Source organism: Protopterus annectens, chromosome 9.part0 (genome assembly GCF_019279795.1).
Source record: "Protopterus annectens isolate FY-2018-M chromosome 9.part0, PAN1.0, whole genome shotgun sequence".
NCBI lineage: Eukaryota > Metazoa > Chordata > Ceratodontiformes > Protopteridae > Protopterus > Protopterus annectens.
The window spans coordinates 871,059,856-871,086,558 of NC_056743.1; the positions used below are offsets into that span (position 1 = coordinate 871,059,856).

General features: G+C 36.7%; 1 protein-coding gene across 1 annotated transcript in view; it reads right to left on the bottom strand.

The window, feature by feature from the left end:
• The window catches only part of LOC122811624 (solute carrier family 26 member 10-like), a 443,093-nt gene that overhangs the window by 311,402 nt on the left and 104,988 nt on the right, over nucleotides 1–26,703 (bottom strand). Inside the window, exons 8-11 of the mRNA XM_044083596.1 lie at nucleotides 24,994–25,107; nucleotides 21,748–21,825; nucleotides 21,562–21,657; nucleotides 6,690–6,796 (exon numbers count right to left, since the gene is read on the bottom strand). Of these exons, the coding sequence (XP_043939531.1) occupies nucleotides 6,690–6,796; nucleotides 21,562–21,657; nucleotides 21,748–21,825; nucleotides 24,994–25,107 (395 nt within the window). The remainder of the gene's footprint in view (nucleotides 1–6,689; nucleotides 6,797–21,561; nucleotides 21,658–21,747; nucleotides 21,826–24,993; nucleotides 25,108–26,703) is intronic.

Below are 26,703 nucleotides of genomic sequence, written 5' to 3' on the forward strand. Positions count from 1 at the left end.
ACATAATCAGAGTGCAATAGCCATAAAACTGAACAAAATAAAATATTTACGTAAAATGATAAAAAACACAGCTGTGTCAGACCATGATAAAATATTGTATAATACTTTATTTCACCACTAGACATTTTTGTCTCAAAACAGACTTTTACATAATGGTTTTATGTTGTTCAACATAATCAGTGTGTGGGTGTTGACAAACCTCAGACAGCACTAATGCATGCCTGATTAGCTGCACACTACCTCATGCAGATAATGCCTCAAGTATTTGCACTGCAGAGGCACATAGTGCTCATCTATAAGTCCTAGCCTATATTTAAAAGCTTGGCTTGCTTATGACTTTCTGTGAGTAAAATATTTTTTCTGAGATGGCATGTAAGGAAACTGAATGAAGAGCTTATAACTGATTGCTCTCATTAATGCCTTTAACAGATGTCTAAACGTAATGAATGCTTCGGATATTACTGAATGGGAGCCACCTGACTGTGTTACTGTTATTTCTGCATGTGCCATTCCTGTGAATGAATATAGTTTAAAACTTCATGTTGCCCTCTTCCCATTGTTGTGTGACCATGGAGTTAAAGTTCTGGGGATAAAGGGCGTGGAGGCCTACCCTCACATGATAGTGCAGTCCACTGCAAATAAATAAGTGTTTGTTTAATGCTGAAAGTGGTTTTCAGCAATATGGATTCAGAGTAACCCACAATTGCTGAACAGCCATCAGCGAGTCCACAGGAATCCACATGGGCAATCTTAAATTCAGTACAAAGATCATATTATTCTTTCTTTAGCTTTCCTGTTTCTCACCTTTAAAGCAGCTGATTTGTGATGTTATACTTAGAAGCACTGATATCATGAATTTCTATGTTAGCTCCCATGCTGACTGAAGTTATCAATCCTTCTTGTTTTACTATTTGTCAGACCTCATAGTCAGCATCAGCAGAACTCGATTCAGCCACTGCTTCTAATTTCTTTTAATTTTTGTCTGATTGCCATGCTATGATATCAGGATTATTGATTATTGCCTTCTTGGATACTAGCATGCAGAGCTATCAAGTAAGTCACCCTTGTTCTTGTCCTATTGAAGAGACATGTAGAAAAAACTTACATTATGGAAAGAGAAGTTCCTGCCATAAGTAGAAGCCATCAATAAATTAAAAAAAATACTTGGTGTGAAACATGACTAGAACAGAATGAAAATATTATTTTGTCATTTTTTTTCTGGGCATGAAATAAGCATAAAACACTAATGTTACTGGAACAAAGGAAAGTAGAAACAGATGTGGATACAAAGCAATGTGGCAGCAACAGTGGTACAACCACTTATTCTAAGTGGCTTTTTGATAACATTGTTACATTTACAGTATGTCTATATTAAATTTCATCAGTAATTGACAGATCTGCTTCTGAAATTTACTTATTTGGCCTTGGATTTTGCCTTACAGTTTTACCCATGAGCATGGCCCAGGTGTAGAGTAGGTAATGTTGGGAAGCTGGAAAACTGACTAAAATGCAAACTATAATTGCTAGGATTGGCATCCTTGACTGCATGGCTAGGAAGTAGGATGGACACTTAGGTTACATGATGCATCTGAGGAGGGACAAGACATCTGGTTACCCCCGGTCAAAATTATAATGAACAATCTTAATGATTTTAAGGTTTAGAATTTTTCTTCTTTGTCTATCAATTCAGATATTTGTGATTTGCTCTCAAAAGGTTTAACTTTTATTCCTAGTAAACCTTTTAACCTGGTACAAACCTTAATGGACTTAAAGCAATATGTAGGAAAGTTGAATCTAAATGTGATGTTCCATGATACTGAATTTGTGTTTGATCAACTTAAGGTATCTAGTACGTTCAACCCCCCACTACATCCTGTACTGGACGTTTTTGAGAAGGTTTGTGAACTTGATTTTAGAGCCCTTGGCACTCAAACGAATAGGAGGTATAAGAATAATTTAAGTAAAAAATGAAGTATTAGAACTTCAATTTTTAACTCAAGCTTCAGGTGTGAAAATAATGAAACCTGATAAAGGGGGAGGGATAGTCATTATGAATGGAGTAGATTATATGCATAAAATGAGGACGATTTTGAGTAGTTGTACATATGTCAGGAGTTCACTTAATGAACTAAATGCCATGTATAAGAGAATAAAAGGTTTTCTACAGGATTTGTTTATTGAGGGGTCTTTATCTTTGGAAGAACTCAATTTTCTCACAGTTACCCAGCCAATTATCCAAGTAATTTTTGGGGTACCCAAAATACATAAAGATATAGACCAAGCCCCTATGCACCCTATTGTTGATGTGAGGGGCTCGATCACCCACCCCTTGGCTAAATACCTTGATATGAAACTTAAAAAATACTTAGTAGAAGAACCTTATTTATGTGTAGATTCCTGGGATTTTTTCAGGAGAATTAATAATTTACAATTTGATCATAATTTTCTCCTTATAACAGTGGATATAAAAGACTTGTACATTGTTATACGCCATAAGTTAGGGGAAGACTGGTTCTGTGATTATCTAAGGGATAAAGGGATATCACAGGAGATGACTAATATTTACAAACAGCTCTTAGATATGGTTTGGAAAAGTAATTTTATATGGTTTGAAAATGACTACTATTTGCAGGTGGAAGGTGTGGCTATGGGGTCTTCCTGTGGTGGCCTTTACACGAATATTATTATGTTGGAATTGGAAAAATGGTATTTAATCAATTCCCCTTTTTAATCCTTTTGCCATACCTATGTACTTTTTTTGGATGACATCTTCATCCTTTGGAAGGGACATAGATCACAGGTGGACACCTTTTTGAAATATGTAAATGAAGCAACTACATTTTTGAAATTTACTCATAGTATCAACGAGGTGAAGATTCCTTATCTTGACATTTTGTTAATGAACGATATGATGAATGGTAGATTTGTAGCTGAAATTTACTGGAAGGAAACATATTCTAATAGCCTCTTACATTACAATAGCAATCACCCTATCTCCCAGAAAAGACCAGTGATAAAGGGTCAGTTTGTTAGGGCTGCCAGTATGGTGACCCTGTGGGAGTCATTTTTGGCTGAATGTAACACCCTGAAAGATATCTTCTTTAAAAGGGAATATCCATTACACCTAATTTGTGAACTTATGAGTGAAGTGGTAGAGAAAAGACATAGAGGGCATTTTAAATCAATTTTGGGTCTTACACCATTGGGTCCTGTAGGTGATACTAATATTGAATGTGATTCAGTCTTATCAACATCTTCCCCCATTATTGGACCTATTGGCTGTAACATGGACCAAATCCATGAGAATAATAGTTATCCCTACTTTTTGCTCTTCCTTTATCACTATGTTTTCCACTGATAGTGGGGTTATTAAGGATATTTTGATTAAGAATTGGAGTCTTTTGGAGAGTGATAGGGAAGTCAAAAATATTGTGGGTGACAGACCTATTTGTGTCTATAAGAAGGGATGGAATATGAAAAACTATTTTGAAAATCAATCCCTACAGAAAGATATCGGGTACATGTTTAAGTGTGGGATTTGTAAAGTTTTGTACATACATTTTAGAGGTTAGTGAAATACAAATTAATGGTTCTAAGGTAAAAATTTATGGGTGTTACTGCTGTAATGCAGAAAAAGTAGTGTATTGTGCAATCTGTTCCAATTACCCATGTTTTTATGTGGGTAAAACGGAACATAAACTTAAAAATAGAGTAGGGGAACATGTCAGGAACATAAGTGATAAGAAATAGTTTAATGTTTTGGCAAAACATATTATGCGTAACCCAGGACATGTACTTAGATTTATTGTCCTAAAGATTGTGCAAATATCTAAAAGAGGAGGTTGTTGTTTGTCTTTCGGCTTTTTCCCGGTAAGAGGTCACCTTAGCGGAACTCCAGAATGTTAATGATTGGCAGTAGATTTTTACGAAATGCCGAGGTGCCAGCTCGACACCCAACCTTCAATTAAGGCACGTCCATTTATGAACGCATGTCTTTCGAACGCTACCCAACCATGGGGAGGACATGCAGACTCCACACAGGAGGCACTCCCAAGCTACTCTGAGAATCGAATGTGAGAACCTCTTGCTGTGAGGTAGCATCGCTACCGCCATACCACCGTGGCAAAAGAGGAGGTGCCTGGCAATTATTAGAAAAAGCTGAATTCGTATGGCAATTGCACCTAAATGCCAGGTTTTGGCCAGGCTTAAATTAAACTATATCCATTAATATTATACTGAAATTAAAAGCTCTTAAGAGACGATTTCATGTAGTATTACAATTTTTCTATTTACTTTATATATTTACTTTGACAAGTGAGTGGTTTTGACTCTTTCAGTACCATTACAAATTGTAATGGGGGTGTGTAGATGAATGAGACAAGTTATTGGCTAATTTGAGTGAGTGCTTGCTGATGTATATATGACGTTTTTATTTAAATGGTGATTATCACTTTAGGGGATGTCTGATGAAGTTCTTATTGTATATGCTATGTGAATTGTCACAAGAGTGCTTACTTGGAATGAAAGCACTTATACAGTTTGCGGATTTTATATTAAACTGCCTGGATTTGTTTCTCCTGTCCGTGGCTGATTTTTTGTTTATGGCTAGGTACATGTTGCTTGACCTTAACATTCTAGACTGCAATTCAAACCCAGTCCAGATTAAATAATGGAAGGCTGCCTATCTGATGTGCAAGACCTGTAATTGCAAGTCTTGCAAAAAAAAAAAAAAAAAAAAAAAAAAAAATCATAGAGTTATTTAAAAAAAATCAGCAGATTCTGAAATTCAATGTGGTGCAATTCAAGTTTTTTTTTTTTATTTTTATTTTTTTTTTTTAAGAAATGGGGACTGCTCAGGTACTCAGTAGATATTTCCATATTCCCAGCACCAGTCTAATTGTTCCGGGGATTCCAGCTGTGGTCCTTGAAATTTCAGTAGGAACCTGTCATTGGAAACTAATCACTGGATGGTGATTTGATCTCATTTTGGAGGGATTGTGGACTACTGTAGAAAAACGTAGACAAATGCATCACATGTTCTACTGAACGCCACTTCCATGTCTAGTAATCAGTCTTATTAGCATTCTTACTCACTTGTAATATAACTGGGACTGGATCTCACACTTTCCCTTTACTCTCAGTTATTTCAAATCCATTTGTTATTCACAGAAGGGAATACTGCATTCTTACCAGCATGGTATATTTATCAGGAATCTGAGCAGAGCAATCTTGTCTCAAGTGCTGTCAGTCTCTTAACATCCATTACTGATCAAAGGCAATGAGTTGCAAAGTGGGAGACCTGGTTTTGCTACACCCACCCTTGTGTTGTGCATACCTTTAAATAAGATACTTAACTTCTAGTCATCAAAGGCCACTCACCAGAAAAAGACCATTAGCTTCAATGAGACTATCTTGACAGCAAATGACAGACAATCCCACAGAAATACAAAAACTCGAAGACAGGTGATAATTCATACACGGATGACAGAATATTCCTGCTGGAAACTGTTTAGAAACAGCACCATTGGCTGTAGTGACTTATTTTCTAGTTGATTAAGGAACTTCGTATAAAATGCCAAAGACTAAAATGATGGTCTAACTTGTTACTACTGTGGCAGTATTATCATTCAGATTACAATGGTGTTGGTTAGAAAATATTTTCTCATTACAGGAACAACAAACGGGAAGGTAGGCTGATGATCCCAAAGAACATTTCAAATTAGGAAGGACAGCTATCTTTGAATGGCACTGCTGCTACCATGGCCAGAACTGGTAGACAAGATAATCTTCTCAGCTGTGAGATATACTGTATATATACCTCCACCCGTACATGTATATCATGAAGTGCTATTAACCTGCAAAGCCCAGGGTCAGTGAAATATGAAACAGCCCTTAGGCACTGTAGGCAGATATCTGCCCTGTGTGGCAGGCAGGTTCTGCACATGGGTATTTGCCACAAATAATAGGTACAGCCAATGTTTCTGCATGTAGTACCTTTTCAAAGTGGTAGGCATCAGAGGCATGTATTTTCTTACATCACAACCAGTGATTTTTGGTCAACTTCACACATCATCAAAACTAAATTAAACAGCAGAGGATTTCATTAAAACATACTAAGCTACCCAAAGGTTGTGTGACCTCAGGGGAGTTTATGTTAAATAGCATGATACAGGGAACAAAGCTCCCCATATGGCAAGTGGGAGGAAAATGCTTGTACCAAATAATCCCTGGATTAAATCTATCTTTCCTATCACTAGAAGAAATGGTTCATCATCGCATCAGGTATCAATTAGTATAGTATGTCTGATATTTGTCCTGCAGTATCTACTCACAGTGTTCCAACATGAAGTGTATGTATGACAGACACTACATATTGTTAACTGCCACACAGTATAGGTAAGGTTAGAGGGTAGCTGCCCTTCCTGACAGGTACTACAAATGGATAACTGCCACACACTGCAGGTAATGTTACATGGTAGCTGCTCTACATGGTAGGTCAGCCTTAGTGAGGAATGGGCTAACCCCCCTCCAAAATGGCATCACTATGGAGCGTACTCCTAAGACGATGTTCTGCAAAGACCCCTAATGTGAATGAGTGAGGAGTGGCAGCAACAGTGAAGGCCCAAATCTGGGGATGAAAGTACAATAACTCATACATAAAAAGGACATAAAATGACATTTTCTCTTACCTTTGTGTTCTGAAGATAACTGTCATCATGGAGAAGATTACACCAACAGCAAGTCCCAGATCAACGTTCAGAGTGACTACTGCAAGCCATGTTACCAGCCATACCATCTGCAGTAAGAGAAGGCACAGAAACAGACTAAACATAATAAAACATGATTACACTTCAATATTTACTCTTAACTGCTACATTACCTAATCTATTCTGATTTTACATTCTTATAAATTCCAAATGAACATAATGGAATTTATACAACATGTTTTTATATAGGAAATCAGAATCAACTGTCAGCATACCTTTGAGAAAGCAACCACAACAGAAGCAATAAAAAGATTCTTAATGGTTAAACACTTTCATCTTTCCCAAAAAGTACAGACTTCTTCAGAACCATTATCAAGCTGTTATATAACATGACCTGCTTGGTCATGTGACTGCTGAACAGACCACACAGATCATTTAAATGTACATAAACAGGAAAAATACATCGGATGAAAAATAACGAATATTGAAAGCAGAGAAAACTGCAAAAGTAGAAAGTATATTCATATGTAAAATCACTAAACTGAAAAATTAAAGTAAAACCATGAAAAATTATATTTAAAACTGTATTTACAAATTACATATGGCAGCCTTAAATTTCAAATAACACAGAAGAGACACATTCTATATTTTCTTCTGATTTGGAACAGAAGCAGATCCAGATTTACTCAAGGCTTCTTTTGATGTGTATTTGAAAGACATCAGGTTTCATTTTATTATAATGTTTGTAGTAAGGTTATTTCAGACTTTAAAAATAGAATCGGAGTAAAGGCATTTTCCTGTACCATCAGCTGTTTAGTTGAAGGTGTTAACCATGTAGCATGGTTGACTTTTATTATTTTAGTATGAAGTAGGGCTAAGCTGTTAAGAATGTTTAGAAAATAGTGTTAAGTGGTTCACCACTTCTTTTAAGATTGACCAGTTAATAGATTTTAGCATCTTGAGAAAAGAGTTTGGTTAAAGTTATTTAGTTTGTGGGATGATTAGTAAAGATTTTCTTTGGGATTGTACATGGTATTTCTAATGGTATATGCTTGTAGATGGTCACTTAGGGTGTTAGGGAGGGTGCCAGCAAGAGTATATTTACTAGGTTCTGAAACCAGGATCCAGTCAAGTATGGAACCCAGGTTGTAATGTTTGTCATAACAAGCCAATGTTGCAATATGTTGAGAAAAACTGTGGAAGTTTATACTGATAGCTGGGAAATCAGATGTAAGGTTTTGCCAGTTGAGATTGATATCACCTAGGTTGGTAGTTTCAAAGGAAATTTCAGCTGATATCCAGGATAGAATATCTTCTAATACTGGAATATTTGTCCAGGGGGAATATAAGTACATAAACTTTTAGTGTTATTCACTTTTTGGAAAGTGATAAGTTGTCTGGCTTTATCAAATGTTGGAATGGGTTGTGACTATGAAGTAAAATTATATTGGCATGGGTAAAATAATGTGATTCCACCAGCCAAAAAAACTATCAGCCCTGCTTATGTTGTAGCTGGAGGTAGAAGTTTAGGGTCCTTTATATTAGGTTTGAGTCAGGTTGCTGTAGCAGCTAAGACATTAGGAGTCTCCTGTGATATCCAGGGATGGGAATCTGTGTTTTTATTGCAAGATGATATGGAAATTATGTGTAATTAGTTTGAACTTTTTGGTTTGAGGAGAGGTTGCTGGCATATTAGACTGTCCTGGGTTAGGGTGGATGTCACCACACAAAGAAATGTGAGAAGTGAAAATTATGGATTTTGGCTGTAAAGCAGCTTTTTGTGGGGAGAATGTGTACCTTGAGGGCAATGATTTTTGATAGTATGTGTAAGCATTTAATTTTAGGTAAATTAATGCTGAGGTGTTACATAGACTTGGGGAGATAGAGTAATTTGTAGTTAGGTAAGGTGTGGGCTCAGTGTTTGTGATGGAATGAATGTAAGTATTCACCAAAGTTTTATGGTAAGATTTAGTATGTAAAACGATAATAATGGAAAATTTAAGAGAGCACAGGAGGAGAAAAGTTACTACAATATAAGTCATTATGAGGAAACAGAGGATCATGTGAGTAGAATATAGTGGTTAGGCAGTTGAGATAGTTTAAGACTGAGAAAGATATTGGATAGGACTGATGGGTAGGATGCTAAGGGAAAGAGTAGGAGGAGAGGATGAAAAGGTGTAAGATGATTGAAGGATATAAGAAATTTGAGTAGTGGATATAGGTTTTCAATCAGGTTGAGATAAGTTGTAGTTAGCAATTGGTTGAAAGTATTCTATGGGTGAAGTAAGCTTTGTGTGTGTGTGTGTGTGTGTGTGTGTGTGTGTGTGTGTGTGTGTGTGTGTGTGTGTGTTAGAGGGGTAGATGGGAACTGGATCTATGTTCGACTACTGAAAGAAAATATCACTGAATGGCTAAATATTTTGTGTAAAACATTGAAACAGGAAATTACCAAACACATAGTTGGCCAACAACCAGGAAGTACCACGATGCATAAGGTAAGTGGAGGAAACCATTCAAATTGCCCTATTCCCACTGTAGTGCAATCTTGGAGTTGGTATATATAGTTGGGGGTGTGGGGGCGCAGCCCTTGGTTGATTGCGTTCTTGATGCTGACCAACTATGGCCATTCGATTAATTTATTTTCGAACAATCAGTAAGGGTGCTATGTTTCCTCTTTAGATGTTATAAATTATTTATTTTTGCTAAATTAAAATCTTTATTCCAACTACAAAAAGTATTTTTACTCGCAGCTGGTTAGTTATGGGAAATCAAAAAATGAACAGTTTGGGGGGGGGGGGAGATTGCTATTAGGGAAGTTTCAGATTTTGAAGGGAGATAATAGCAGGTATAGTTTATGATAAACTGAAAGGGTCTAATATGGAAACATTAGAGAAAGAAACTCGGATTTAGAGAAAGACGCTAAATTGGTTTGCATTTAGATGAAAATTCTGGTAATGTAAATCTCTGGGGTGCATCCAGGTAATGTTTGCAAGCCAGCAAAAGCCTGTATTTTTTAAAAATTAGATATATGAAATCAATACAAGAATTACAGCATACACCAATAAAACATCATGAATTATATTAAACAGGATGGAACATACACCAGAAAAACAGCGAGAGATTAATTTGTTTGTCCATAATTTAGCCCCCCAAAATTGCAGGGAACAGAAAATGTCTTCTTCTAGGGCAGTATGTTGCAGAAAGCTGAGACACAGTGTAGTTGTTGGTCAGGGAAGAGGCTACCTTTTCACCTTTTACAATAAACAGAAACTTGGACATAAGGGGATCCCTAGCCTAATAGAAGGTGGAACGATCATATTACTAGTGTTGTGCTGAGGTACTGACCTTCCACTGCTTTTCTACATTTTATTACATTTGGAACCAGTGCCCGTAAAACAAGAGTTAAATAAGTAAATAAAGCCTTACTGGGAAAAGTGTTTATTAAAGAATCTTAAATATTGTGTCCATTTCAGGTGGCCATATAGGTGAAAAGGAAATTAAGCTTGTGGAAAGGTGCAATGAATTTGCTAAAATAGTAAGGGGACAGACAGAGAGAGCGAGAGAGAGAGAGACAGAGAGAGAGAGAGAATGTATCTGAGAAAAGAGTTAGAGAATTTAATATGTATATAACAAGAGAAAAGAGCAAAAATTATATATTTTGCAAACACAATATTAGAAAGGCTAGGTATAAGGGGTGCAGATGAAGAGAAAAGCCAGGGGAGAGAAAAGGAGTCCCAGGCAGATGGAGAGAAGGACAGTTTAGCACAGACATAAGGAGATGTTATTTCACAGAGAGGGTGCACAAACAATGGGGTTAAGGATACCTAGGGGAGAAAGAAGAAACTGGGATAGGAGGTTGGTAGGGCAGCTGTATGGTAGATAGCTATATTACTTGAGTGGGCTCTACTATATGTTGTGTCTTTCATCTTATCCCGGTTAGGGGTCGCCACAGTGGAACTCCGGTCCGCTAATGTTTGGTAGTGGATATTTACGTGCTGAGTTACCAGCCCTGACGCACAGCCTTCAATGAAGGCACGCCCATTCACGTATGCCTCCACACAGAAGACACTCTAACTGAGAATCGAACCAGACAACATCTTGCTGTGAGGCGACAATGCTACCTATACTTTCCAAATATATTAAACCAACCACAGTGAATCCAGTGCACTCCAAAAAGCATATAGTCTAAGAAAAAAAAAAAAGAAATTTACTGGAAACAGAGCAGGTGGACAGCACAATTTCCAATTTAATAAAATACATAAAGCTGTATTTTATTAAACTGGAAATTGTGCTGTCCATCCGGTCTGTTTCCAGTGAGTTTTTTTTTTCTTGGGGTCTCTAGACTATGAGTCTTCTTCCTTTGCTATACTCATATGTTTGTACATAAATCATTATGAAAACAAGCAAAATGTCTGATTTCAACACAATGCTCCCCTCCTGATTAACTGCACAACACCACATCTGTCTTCCTGTACAGAAAGCCTGGATTAGTATGCCTACAGTCAGAATTAATATGCAGAAGTCATGATTTTTAACTTTGCAGATGTACGTCTTATTCTTGGAGCATTCAAAACATTCTAGTCCTCACTAACCATCCTCAGTCTGTTTACATGCACTGCTTATACCCTGATATAAAAATAGCTGCACTGCAGTTAATATTTCTATTTTTTTATTTTACTACATTTTATTTTATTGCTTTTGTTTACCGGAAAAGCCAAACTGGGCTCAGCATCCATTTTCAGCAAAAGCCTGGGGAGAAAAGCTCCATTACAATGCAGTACAATTGTACAGTGACCATGGCATCTATCACAGATGCTATGTACTTAAGCATGGGAAGTGGCAGTTTTATACAGTATATGCATAACTATGGACCGCAAGAATCAGTAGTGGGATTATATACAAACAGGCATAGTCTTACAGAGGCAGTTCTTTACATTATAGATACAGTATTCAGACAGGGAGGTTGTGATTGTATGCAGTTAATCTTTGTTTTAGACGGGATAAAGAGTTTGGCAAAGAGAACACTGAGGGGAGAGAAGAATGGCTTAACCAAGTGGAGAGCATTTGCAGCATCATGAATTGAGCTGGTATGTTTTTACTTGAAGTTTGAAAGACTTTAGAGATGGGACTTGTCTAACTGTTAGAGGGACAGAGTTCCAGGTAATGGACATTATGTGAGAGTACAGGGAACACCCAGCTGAGCTATTTGGTTTCGATGCAAGCACTAGGGTTTCCTAGTTGGGTGGTAAGATTCTATGAGGTTTGTTAGGGATGGACAGTCATTTGGTTTATTTAGTAGCTTATGGAGAGTAGGCAGATGAGAGTATATGAACTGGTGTGGTAGTCTGAGCCACTGGAGGTGTCTGAGTGCAAGACAGCAGAGTGATCTATGGGGAAGGTTGGCAGCACATTTTGCATCCTTGCAGTAGCACTGCTTGAGCCTGTTTAGATACTTTTGCTGGATGTTGGTAAATATTGGTGCAGCATAGAAGAGAGCGAGTAGAAGAAGGGATGCGGCGATATGAGATCTCGCTGTTTAACAGATAGGGTTTGGCTCTATAAAGAGTGCTACATTTTTTTAACTACGCAATGTATTTGGATATCAAATTTTAGGGTTTTATGTATATGAATTCCTAGTAGTTTGATATGGGTGACAGGTTGTATTTTGGTATAGTTAGAGGAGGTAATAGAGAAGGATATCTTTTTTATTGCAAGGTGTTTTGGAGTGAAGAGAAGTAACACCTACCTATTTTCCAGCCCGGTTAACAAATGTAAAATAAAATAATAAAAATAAAATAAAAAATTTTGATTTGTTGGGGATGAGGAATAGCTGGTTGGAGGTCAGCCAGATTTCTACTGAGGAGAAAGATTCTTGAGTCAGCTGTTGCAGGGAGTAAAGTTTTCTTGCTGAGCAGATGATGGTCAAACTATCTGCATACAGTACTAGGATGGCATTCTTATTTGTCAGGCAAGGTCATTAACAAAGATGTTAAACTGGATAAGAACAAGTTTTAAGCCCTGTGGAATGCCAACCAATATGGGGAGAAATGGCCAGATGTCATTCAGTCATTTCACATCCTGGGGGCAATTAGCAAGGTAGCTGGAAAACCAAGGGAAAGGGGAGTTATCAAGGCATAGGTTAGAGACTCTCTGCAAGAGAATAATGTGGGAAACACTGTCAAAAGGTTTAGTGCGATCAAGAAAGAGGGGTAATACTAGGTTGCCTTCATCTCCACCTGTGTTGATTGTTTTAATGAAGCTTAAGAGAGCCATAGAGGTGCTATGGAGGGGCATAAACCATACTGTGAGGGAGAGGTAAGTATTTTTTAGGTGATATAGTGAAGTAATAGGGACAAAATGCATTTTTCAAGTATTTAAAGGGGAAAGAATGGTGATGGGAGATGGGGTTATAATTACTGAGCTCAACTGATTGACCACCTTTACGGACAGGGAGGATGTAGCCTTTTTTCTACAGGACCTGTACATAGGATTCATTGGTAGAGTGGTTAATCAATATATTGAGACAGTAGGCTATGGTCTTTGCTGCAAGTTTTCGAAACTAAGCTGATAGGTTGTCAGGTATGGAGGTCGGCTTTAGTTTGAGCAGAAGTTTTTTAATGATGGTGGTGGTAGGGACTGAGGAATAGGCAGTTTTGGGACTTTAGGGTTTGGAATGTGCTCTGGGTATTATTATGGATGTTGCTATTAAGTAATGATAAAACTGAACTAATAAAATTGGAGTTAAATGCATTGACAATGTTTGTGGGGTTGTTTGAATTGATTTTTTTTTGTGAGGGCTGTGTTGAGCAGCCAGAGTTTAGGAGATGATTCATGGAAGATCAGAATAATTTGTAGTTATCATAGGATTATTGCTTTGATGTTCATGTAGTCGGTGTTTTGTCATATTTAATTTGATATTTATTTCTGTTTCTGAGTTCTTTGAATCTTTGATGTTTTTTTTCAGTTTTGTTTGTTGCCCAGGTTTTCCAAGCAGCATCTTGATGTTTCCTAAGATGTTTGGCACTTCTGGATAGATAGGGGGCAGGATTTGACTTAACTCTTGTTCCTGATGAGAGCTAGTTTGTTTATTATCCTTAGGAGTATGTTATTAAAGTGAGATACATCATCATCAAGACATAAGAATTTTATAATTGTCCAGTTGTACTGATTTCATGATGTTAACAATATGTGCTCTCAGTTATAAACCCTTGCTTTTTCATGTGATATTTTCGTTAATGACTATGTATAATCACCCCACAAAGAAGCAGGCTGCATATTCTTTAGAATGTGAATATTGCCTGATTTGTTTTTATTAACATCTGCTGTTTTATTTAATATGAAACAGAATGCGTTTAGATAACACAAATTATGGTAAATACAGTTAAAATATAATTATAATTTGTAAAATAAAGGTTCATATGTGAGAAGAAAGGACACCAATAGCATGCAACTTAAGGCAAATGCTCATCGACTTTGTTATTTTTATTGCTTATTTGAAAGATGCACCAAGGGCCCAATTCCAAAAGACTTGCTCTCAGTGTAAGTTACCACTTACACCGAGAGCAGGTGTTTTGGAATCTGGCTTCCTATGCAAGCCTTTTTACAGACAGGCCTTACACCGAGGTAAGTCAGTTACAATGAGAGCAAGTCTTTCAGAATCAGGCAGACTTGTACTGAGAGCAATTCTTTTGGAATATGGCCTCAAGAGCAACATGATTAGGACCTAGGAGTGTGAGTGTTAGAAGGCAGATGTCAAGAGCCATGTTTAAAGACAGTACTAATCGTCGTTATAGATACCTTTTGTTTATGTACTAGTTGTTATGGATTCATTTTGTTTATGTACTAGTCGTCGTCATAGATATCCTTTGTTCATGTACTAGTCATCGTTATAGATACCGTTTATGTACTAGTCGTCATTATAGATATCCTTTGTTTATGCTCTGTTTCACTGGCTGCTATGGTCCAAATGTTTATAATACAGTCTGTTTTACAAACAAGAAAATGCAATGCATTTTTTAAACTTTTATTCTCTTCTGTCTACTTAGTTTTTTGAACAGCCAGCCCACCAGAATTATGTCACAGAAGGAAATGTGAGTGGTCTGCATATAGAAACAGAGCATTATCTGTAAACAAAACTTTTTTTTCAGTCGGTTTAATTTCTCCAAGTCTTTTGGGTTTCTAATTTTGGGTTTTGATGGGGAATGGACCCCATTTCTAAATCAGAATATAATTAAAGTTCATGAAATTAGTATTGTTTCAGTCTTTGATATTAGCCAAAAGTGCTCTTTGCTGCATCTGCAATGTGCCCAGAACTGACCCTTTTTGTAATTCATTTGGAGTTACACATATAAGTGGCATATCTAAATGTGAATGTATATTCTTTTTTATGAGACCAATTATTCCTACTACTATTGGAACTGTCCGGGTATCCTTCTTCCATGTTGCCCTCATTTCTGCCTGCAAATCCTTTTATTTTATGACTTTGTTTCTTTCTGTATGTAAGACACTGTATTCAGAGGGTGTAGCAATTTCAATGATTAGGGCTACTTTTGTCTTCCTTTCATGGACTGCTATATCTGTTTTTTTGCATCTTATTTTTGAGCTGTTGGTAATGGGTAATCCCATGTGATATAAACTTCATTATTCTCTATAATGCTTTGTGGCTCATGTTTCCAATGCTTCTCAGATACTTCAATATTGTAATGTTTGCATAATCCTCAATGCAACAGTCTTGCCACACTATTATGCTTTTCATTGTACAGGCCCTCTGCTATTAGTGTATGACACCAAGCAACAAGATGTGTGACTATTTCCAGTTCTGTTTTACAGAATTTACATTTGTCTGTTTCTCCCACATGTTCAATGGACTTTGAAAACCAATGTGTACATAGTCCACTATCCTAGGCCGCCAATATTAACCTCTCGTCTTTTGTATTAAATTCCCCTCTCTTTAACCATTCCTGCAACAGATTCTGATTGACATGATGTTGTCCCAGGAGTTTTCTGTACTTACAACTATATTTATGCCTTTTTCACATTTCTTGCCTGCTCATCTAATCCTTCTCCTTATATTCTTTCTTTTGTTTTTTGGCACGTTCAGTTGCTGCCTGATTTTTATCTACTTCCGGTTTGATTTTCATTCCTGCTTGACACTGATCTGCTTCTGCTAAATTAAGCAGGGAAGTCATCTCAGACTTGCTCTCCTCATGTTTTAAAACTTTCACTATGTTTGGATCTAGTGAGGTCAGCAGATATTTATGCTGTCCTACAATTGCAGATCTATACATGTAATCAATTTTGAGGAGGCCCTTACCTCCTCCAGTACGAGAAATTTCTAATCTTAGTTTACACTGATTTTTATATACCATTTAGTAAGCATGAAGCATTTTTCTTGTTTTCCTGTCCAACTGATCTAATACCTTTTGGGGTCAATCACACCAAAACTGTAAGTCAGAACAGGAAGAGCAAATTGGTTTATAACTTGGACTTTATTCCTAGATGTCAAGGCAATTTTCAGTATTAATTTTAGTATTCCAAAATATTCCTTACTGAGTTTTGTTCACATCTGTTCATGTTTTATTGTTGATCCCTCGTCAATTCCCAAATATTTATACACTCCCTCCTGCTCATGTTCCTTTATAGAACATTCCTGTCCCAGACTGATATTTTCTTGGTGCTGCTGCTTTCCTGCTTTAAATGTTGCTTTTGCACATTTATCAAGACCAAATGACATTCTTATACCATCTGAAAAAGTTTTGACCACATGCAGTTTTGCTTTCAACTCCTCATCTGATGAACTTTACAGTTTTAAATCATCCACAAAAAGAACAAGATAAGTCTTTACACTTTGCTGTTTTCTGGGAGTCAAATTTAATTGTGACCTAATCAATTAAGTAGACAGCTTAATGGGTTAAGGGCAAGACAAAGGAGCAGTGGTAACTAAGAGTCATCCTGGGGAATATCCTCCTTTGAATTTTATCCCTGGGATAATAGTTTCTCTATTATCATGGCTTAGCTGCAGAATGGTTTGCTACTGTTTCATGATCACTGTAATGTAATTGATCAATGTAGGGTGTATCTTATACATCTGTAAGCACTCCTTTATTCATGAATGTAGGATGCTGTCAGATGCTTTTTTGTAGTCTATCCATGCCATACTTAGATTCTTTCCCTTTTTATAATTCTCCATTATGACTTTATTTAACAACAAATGATCCTTTGTTCCATATGACATTCATTTGTTACCCTTTTATTCTATTGTCATGACTGAGTTTTCTTCTAAATGACTATAAACTTTATCAGCATCAGTTTCAGTATACAGTTTATATACTGTCAGAAGGCAAGTTATTGGTCTCTAGTTTTTAGGATAGCTTGCATGTTTACTTTTAAAGAGGAGTATCACTTTCCTGTTGTTAACCAGACTGGTGTCTGCTTGAGATGTGCATATAAGTAGTTTTGATTTGCTGGACAGTTTCTTACTCAATACTAAATCTGTGTGTAAAGATGTTAATACTTTTGGCCAAAAATTTAGAACTGCATCTGGGCCTAGGGTTTTCCAATTACGAGCTTTTCTTAATTTTGTTTCAGTTTCTCTGACCATTACTTCATCCCACTTCCTATACATTTGAACATCCTAGTGCTTATTTTACTTCTTCTGTCCATTCAGCATCTTTTTTATGTTCCACAGGGTCTTCATAGATATTTTGTGGTGCTTTTATTCCTTTTGCTTTGTTTTCCAATTCTGTATAAAACCTTTTTCGGTCATCAATGAATTGCTTATTTTGTACTTTTCCTTTATATTTATCTTCATATATTTTAAGTTTTTCTGCCTGTGCTGATATCTTTAGTTTATTATTTGCAATAGTGTAGGATATATCCTGGTCTGTTCTGATACCGTGCATCGCTTGTATCACATCTATATTTCTAAGTATTTTTGTTGATCTGTTCCCTCTTCTATGTTCTTCTAACAGTGGCACTTCTTAATTGCTTTATAATTTTCTCTGTTCGATGTTTCCATGATGGCATTTGATTTCTTCCCTTCATTTCCCTTGTTGTTTTTGTGGTAAGATTTATCTGTTGTTAATTTAGCTGCACAATGATATATCCTATTTACTTCTGTTATATCACAAGAATTTGTGTTAATAGTCTTGACTACTGCATTCATCTGTTTAATCAGACTTCTAACATTTTGGGTCTTATTGACTTACTGTAATCTATTTCTTTCATCAGTTTAATATATCTCTCTGTCTCTATTAAATCAAGCAACTCTTCCCTTAGATTATTTTCTTTAAAACTGAGCGTACATTCTTTGTTTCCTGCGTGCATTCTACAGAAAGTTCCAGAACATCTTTCTGTGGCATATTCTCTTCAGCTGCATCCTGTGTTATTTGTTGCTCTTTAATATGGGAAGTCACTGGCCTATCACTTCACAACATTGACTGTGTTATAGTTGTCAGTGTTTCTGCTCCATTCCCTAATGTGGAACTCCAGCTAAACTTTTGCATTGGTTTCCTGCTGAAGGCTTCAGAGTATCTTCATGTGGCAAGTGATCAGATGCTTCCCATTCCACCTGTTTCTCCTTAATTTGGGGACCCATTCTTCCATCATACTGTAATGTTACCAGAATTGGATTTTCTACAATAAATCCTTCACTTCACAGGTAATCCGTAATTTCAGTTTCTATTTCTTTAACATCTCCATTATTAATCCTCGTTTTTACTTTCCCTCTTTGTTTTCTTATATTTTTTATTGTAAACTTTTCAGTAGCTGGATGCCTTTGTCTGTATTTCTTTCAAATATCTTTGGTCCTGCTTTTTTGAATTGATTATTTTTGCTTTCTCCTTTGCATACATATTGCACCTTGTTAAATATCTTTTTCTTTACCAGATGTGTCCTACTCCACCTGTTTCTCCTTACTTTGGGGACTTCCATCATGCTGTGACATAACCTGTTAGACTTTTTACACTAAATCCTTCACTTCACAGGTATTCCAAAACTTCAACTTCTATTTGTTTAACTTCTACTTTACCAATCTTCTGTTCCATATTCCTCCTTTATGATCTTTTTTATATATTTATTTATTTGTATTGTGAAATTTTCCATATTTTATTGCCTTTGCCTGTATTTCTATTTAAATATCTTTGAAGCTGCTTTTTTGCATTGATTAGTTTGGCTTTCTCCTTTGCATAAATACTGCATTATATCAGATCTCCCCATGTCAATGTTTCTTTTTTATCCCTTTCAAAAATCTCTAGGTTTTGTTCTTTACTCACTTCATCTGTCTCTTCTTTTTCCAAGTGGCCCGAAGTTTCTTTGTCTGTATAATGTCTTTTTTCATGGATCTATTGTATTAATGACCACAAATTTGCCTTTGATGCTTTGGACAGCTTTTCTAGTGCAAGTATTTTTCTTTGAATTTCTGTCTTAACCTTTTTGGATATTTTCTATCTGGAAATTCTGGGCTTCTTGCATAATAGCAACAATACATCATTTTTACTTATCCTCAACAGCCACTCTGTCATCTTGAGGGATCTTTTTTGGCCTGGCAGTTTTTGTGTTTTTTGTGGACTACTACTTCCTTCTACAGCAGGGGACCATCCTCCCCTGAGTCTGGCCTAACCCCATTGTCGGAATGTTTCCATGTTTTGAGGATTCTACACTGTCATTTTTTTCAGTCCTGCCACCAGTGTGCAACCAGGATTGGGCACTTTTTTAATGCTGGGACTTATGCACCCAGCTGTATTTTGTTATTTTTTAGTCTATATATAAGCTATATAAAATACGTATATCAGTGTTGTCTTGGTGGGGATTTGCGAAAACAGGTCCACCACGTGAAGGTACTCACCAAGATTTTAATTAGATTAATTCAATTCCAGCAATACTCTCTCCTTTTTTTTTTTTTTTTGCTGACTTTATCATCTCTTCATTCAGACCCCAAAATATTTTCAGCTAAGTAGTTACTTACATTATGGGCCAGATTCCAAAAGAATTGCACTTAGTACAAGTCTGTCCCTTTTCCAAAAGACTTGTCCTCATTGTAAGTGACTTACTTCAGTATAAGGCCTATCTATAAGCAAGCTTGCAGAGTGTGACAGATTCCAAAATGTTTGCTGTCAGCCTGTTCTCAGTGCAAGTGGTCACTTACAATGAGAGTAAGTCTTTTGGAATCAGGCTCTCTGTCTTTGGTATTACACTGCTCATGTTCAAAGTAAAGTGATACGTCGTTAACAGTATGCCTTTACAGGTGTTAATCATCTACTGCTGCAGAGCTCAGAAATATAGTAGTATGTACAGAAACCTAAGATGGTAAGATGCCTATGTATAGCAAATGGATGCTATTTCTATTTCAATCATTTTATGTCAGGGGTTTGGCATAATGGTTAAGATGTTCAAATTGTAGACAAAAGGTGCAGAGTTTGATTCTCAAATGGAATAATTGGCTATATTTAAAATGACCTGCAAGGGCATTACTAATGAAAATGGAGTAAAATTATCCTGCTTTCTTCATCAGAAATGGCATCATTTCACAATCACAAATACCAAACTAAGCATAGTTATCCATGGTATGGAGGTTATTCCTCAATTTTCAGATTTGCTGTAAAAACTTGAATACATCAGTAAGTAAAGGAAAATGTCTGCTAGTGCCACTGTTATTAAATGGAAGTGTTTTTGCAGATGTTGCAAAGAAATTAGAGTTGCTTCAGTGTATTTAATCTGATAAGAATGTCCTTTAGATTCGGGAGTGAGGATCGCCTTTGTTGTTTCACCACAAGGGGCAATGAATGATGGATCTGATGTTTAAAATCAAGGAAAAGGTGACTGTGTATGTATGCAAAGATGAGGAAACTGGTATCTCAACTATCTGGAGAAACCAGCTGGAAATCTAAATAATATAATATAGAAATGAGCCTTATATTTTTCACTGTTTCCATCAAAACTGCTCATGTGCTGCAGACGCGGGCAGAGTGACAAGTTTAGGAAGTGAGACGTGTAGGGCTTTTCAAAATGACTTTATCATGACAATCTTTTTTACTGAAAAAAATATATACAAAAGAGTAACAAATATAACAACACATAAAGGAATATTAGACAAGTTGATGATTTAGGGTGGCCACGGTGGTGCAGTGGTTAGCACTGTCGCCTCACAGCAAGAGGTTCTCCGGGTTGATCCTCGGCTGGGGTGCCTTCTGTGTGGAGTCTGCATGTCCTCCCTGTGGTCGCGTGGGTTTCCTCTGGGTGCTCCTGTTTCCTCCCACATCCCAAAGACATGTAGTAGGTGGATTGGACACTCTAAATTGGGCCTAGGTGTGAGTGCGTGTGTATGTGTGCCTTCTGAGGAAGGTTGGGCGCTGGGCTGGCAACTCGACACTGTAAAATTCCACTGCCAATCATGAGCGGACAGGTGATCCGCTGTGGCAACCCCTAACCGGGAAAAAGCTGAAAGAAGAAGAAGAAGACAAGTTGACCATTTCAAAATCAACATAACAAGAAAATTAACAGTGTTGATATTCACTGAGATTAACACAAAAATGCAGGATTTACACCCCAAAAATGATTTCTCTCAGGTCTAAGGGTCTTACATTGCAGCATTGATGTATCTTGTTGCAGTTGTACAAAATGGTGGGAATTAGTTGCTTGATATATGATAAGCTATGACACGTGGTGATAATAAGACCTGACAGACAGCAACTGTTATGTAATATTCCATTATATCCAGACCTCATAGACTACCATAGAAGTCTGATGGCCTTTTTCATACCTATCTTCAGAACGACAGCCATACACCTTTAACTTTGTAGAGCGGCAGGATCACAGAATGATTAGATAACAAATACACGGGTAAAGCAGTACTTACAAAGTCGGTCTTGCTTACTCTCCACAGCTCAGGCAAGTCTTGGAATTGGATAAACATTTGCCTTAGACTTGTGACATTGATGCAAGCTAAAACTGCCTGAAAAAAAATACATGTCAGCATAACAACAAAACATAATACAAAATGTGAATGTTGAGAAAAGGACAATGCTGGCTATCAATTACTCACCTTTGGCAAGTAGTAAAACAGTGGCCCAATAGCAAGAAGGACTATTAATACAACGAGGCTGGTGAACAAACCTGAAAGCTAAAGGAAAGAAAATATATTTTAGTCAGAAGTTCCAGCTCTGGCTTAAAGGCTTTATAAAATTACAGACTAGTCCTTTTGATGTGGTATTAATGAAATATTGCCCTTTCTTGCTGAATCCTTAAGTTATCAGCTTTTCCCAACACAGACCAATATATAGATGAATAAATGAATTTCTAAGCAAACAAAATAATCTGACATATATCACATTGCTATAATAACTTGCACTCGTTTTCTTCTGTACAAAGATAAATAAGTTATCATTTTGTCCTACTGCTTTAAGTGTCAAATTTTACAGTGGCTTTCCCTTGCTCTTTAAACACATATATGGATGTAATCTTCCTGCTATAAATTAATGATAACAGCATGGCTGCACATTTATGGTTTTTACCTTTGATTCTGTGTCAGTTAATACTATGAACAACATAACTATCATCTTATAAATGGTAACAAAAATGATAAGGATTTCATTTTACTTTATTAACAAATTAAATTACAAAAATATAACTACTTTAGCCAGTTTATTCTGATGTTTCACAGTATATAATGTATATAAACCAATCCTAGCCAAACAGTGATATGATAGTATTTACACTGGTGTTAAACATTTCCAGATATATTATCAGTTAAAATGTGGTGTTGTACTTAGATACTGTATATTTTTTAAGGCTTAATGCTTAAGTAAACCCTTAAGACATTCCTCTTCATGCTTAGGGATTGACCACTACCTAAGAACACCTGCACATCAAATTGATTGTGCAGTTACTGTATCTTTATAATATATCTTTCTTTGGTCAAATGCTGAGTAGATACACCATCAAAGAAATAGCATCATCTCATGATTATATGTTTTATGGAAATACTTCAATGAATTTTAAGCAGAAGATGTTGTGCATAATATCATCACAAAGCTTCTCAGCACAATTTAACTTCGTTTGGAGAATCATGCTGAGACAATACCATCAGGGCTGACCTTTGGTCATCTGATACCCTAGATAAAGGGGCTTCATGGCACCCCCCCAAAACCACCTGGACCCCCATCCTGGTATACTTACACTATCCAGTTTACCTTTTACTTCCTTTTTCCTAAAAGTTTGTCTTAGTCTTCAGTTTTTCCTGTATTCATTCAGCATATTTTAACTAAGTAAGACTGCTGTAACTATGTGTGAAACAACTGCATTTAGCTGGAGTTCTAGACACTCTGAGGTGCATTTTACATTATTGTAAACGACTTTTTCATCCAGTGATGGCCTAAATAAAAATCATGGTTAAGGAAAGAAATTCAGTCCTGCTCGTCAACTTTGTTTTTTCCCTGGATCCTTTTAACACATCCTAACTGACCAAGACTACACTGTAATAACTGCAGTGGAACTAACTGCATTAAGCTTGAGGTGTATTTTACAGTTTTTTTTAAACAACCTTTTCATTAAATGGTGACTTGAGCAAAAATCATTACTGAGGGAATAAATTCAGTCTTGTTCTTCAACCATGGTTTCCCAGAATCATTTTAACAGACCTTAACTGACCAAACCTACATCATACTAACTAAATTAAGCTGGCGGTCTAGTGGCCTCTAGAAGGCATGGTGTTATAAGTGCCCCAAGGTGTGTTTTAGTGCTTTTTCCCAACTGTTTGATTTACTGAAGACATAAACAAAAATTATTCATAAGGAAAAAAATTCAGTCATACTTTTTTATTTAAGGATGAAATGAGTTGTATTGAAAGATGAATGCTCAAAGTTAACCAAATAGCAGTGCACAATAAACACAAGAGACAAATGCATATGGTGATACATAAATCATATACTGAAACAGTACTTGCCTCCCTTCAGCACCTTAAAAAGGTAGTCACTTTCTGTGTGTCCCCGTCTGGTGTTGAATTAGGTTGAAAATTAATGGACAAATGACAAAAATCATATATTTGAAGCTGCTGCTGATATATGTATACATGGGTCTACTTTGGAAGCTTGAAGTTTCAAGACTTCAAACTTCATTTGCTCTAGACCATAAGATCGAAGTTTTGAAACTCTGAACGGTTCAAATGGAGATTGCAGTACAGTGTGGAACAAGAAATTTACTATTCTCATCACCGTATTGTGATCTCAGAGTTGGTATATTTAATTAGCAGGGGATGTGGGGAGTGTATGGGGGCTTGCCTCCCTGCATAAATGTAAAAAAAAAAATTTTTAATGAATTTTCGAACTTTCAAAACTTCAATGTCATGGTTTCGACCATATGAAGTTCAAAGTTTTGGAACATCCATATATATATATATATATATATATATATATATATATATATAGAGACACACACACACATGCACACACGCACGCGCGCGCGCACACACACACACACACACACAGACACACACATGTATATGGGTTCACTTTGAATACTCAAAATGTCAAAACATCGAACCTCTGAATAACGAAATCATTTCAATGGAGATCGCCATACAGTGGGGAATGGGAACTTTACCATTCTTTTCACTGTAGTGCAATCTTGGAGTTGGAATATTTCAGTGGCAGGGGTGCGTGGGGGGGGGGTTGCCCCCCTGCAGAAATGTGAAATTACTAGTTTTCTCATTTTGGATGTTTTTTTTTGGTTCGAGATTTCAAAACTTCGGTATTTCAGAGGTTTGATGTTTTGAAATTTCGAGTATTCAAAGTGAATCCATGTATATATGTATATGTACACACATACACACACACACACACACACACACACACACACACACACACACACACACACACACACACACACACATACATACACAGTATGCTTCCTCACCCCTTCCAGCAAAAGACAGCCACATTTTGTGTACCCCTGTAATGTCAGACTTGTACAAAACTGAAAAACAAAAAAAAACATATTTGCTGTCAGACATATATAAACGGAATGCTTCTTTACCCTCCCACAAAAGAAAGGCACCTGTATATGCATCTGATGTTTGATTGTGAGGAAAATTAAAAAAAAAAGTGTTTATTATCATTACTTACTTTTTGTAATATTCCAGGTCAGTCACAGCATCTGAATGACATGTTATACAAATAGGTTTGCTGTGCTGCTGCTTTCTGAGGTGCTAACTACTGTTTCACATGAGGGGAAGGCCAGTTGTCAATCATATGAATTCTGCTCCCTATTACGATTGCACTAATTACTTACTCACCTGAGTGTAGCCCCCCGCACTGTCCAAGATGTTGGTTGTAGCCATTGCTGCAGAACTAGGGAAGCAGTTGAAGAAGGAAGAGACAGTATTGGAAATCCCATGGGCCAGCAGCTCCTGGTTAAAAACAAGAAAAACATTTTTTTTTGATCAGGTCAGCATGTTCAAATTAGGAAATGAAAGACAGGCACAGGATACACACACAATTACATGGCATATTTTACTGCAGTATAACTGGGCAGCTGATTTAATTTTTTATTTGTTTCCCACTGACGTTATGTGCCATCAGCTTTATTCCAATGCCATCCTGAATCATCTGCCTCACCTTTCCTGCAAGAACTTTAGACTGAAGTGGTATGAATGGAAAAATCCACAGAGTTAAGACTTGGAGGAAGCATATAGAAGACAGTAAGGAATCCTGATACAGCATTATCCTGACAGATGCGTACAACTTTTCTAAAGGTCCTACCTACTGTACAAATCCTTATACACATATATATAGACCTCAGGAGTAACATCATTGGTCTCCACCAATCACTAGTCATCTTAACTTTAATCCCCCCCAAGCATAAGTAAGCCAGCAAAAATACTAGTCTTTACTATCCTTCAGCTGACTCCTCAGGGATTGGGCTTGCTAATCAGACCTGTGATACCTGATTTATAGTCGGGGCTCCATCCCTCTCTACCATGGAAATGGCACCAGAAAAATTATATAGGTGAGAAATACTTATTTCAGCAACCTAGTGCCAACTGTTTAATGTCTCACACAGAGCATTAAAGTAATATACATTAAAGTACATTATAATCTTTATCTCACTGACTAACTAGAATACAGGTAAAAGTATGCAAATCCTGCGAAGACATTAAGAACATTTTAAGTAATGGCATAGATTGTTTTATAGCACTACCTTATGGAAACTTAGCTGAGATTCATTTAGTTTATATCTGGATCAGTGTCAAAGCAACCAAGCAAGGCTTGCCTTTATATAGTAACTATACCTACACATCTTTTCTTATTTAATTATTCTGAAATCTAAAGTCAATTTATATGTCAGTAATGAAGACCTACATTTGTTTTGGACATTTTTAGTCATAGCAATCAACAGATGTGCATGTTTGCTCAACCACTAAAGTATGGTGTTAGATGTGGTCACGTATTGCTACTTAAAAACAATTTTACTTTGTCTGTTCAAGAGGAAACAATATTTGAAGCTTCAGCCAGACAAAGCAAACTGGCTGAAACTTTGACCATGTGAAACAATAAATAAAAGCATTTAGCAAAAGGCAATAACCATTGCACCTCATGTGGGAGTAGGAATGCCTCCCATATAAGGTTTACTTGATATACGAACTTCATGGTCACACAGTGTTGCACTATGGTGTGCACTACAGAAGCTTTTTTCTCTTTTGTTCTGAAAATTTTCAGTCCTGTAAATGCTATGAATTTTGTACAACACAATACAACATTTAATTAAAGACCACCTTCAAATTAATTTGTCACAAAACAAACAATCTCTTTTTTGTATTCTATTTATCCTTCCACACCACCTGTGAATCATCCGTCCTGTGTGATCATTCAGCCTGTTCATTCCAAGAAAGGTGAGAGGTGATTGCGGAGGACCTCACCCATTCATCTATCAGGGTTTCTTTCTGTTGAGGGCCCAATCCTGCTTCTTAGTGTCTGTTGCAGGTGCCCACATAAAAAAGGGCTAC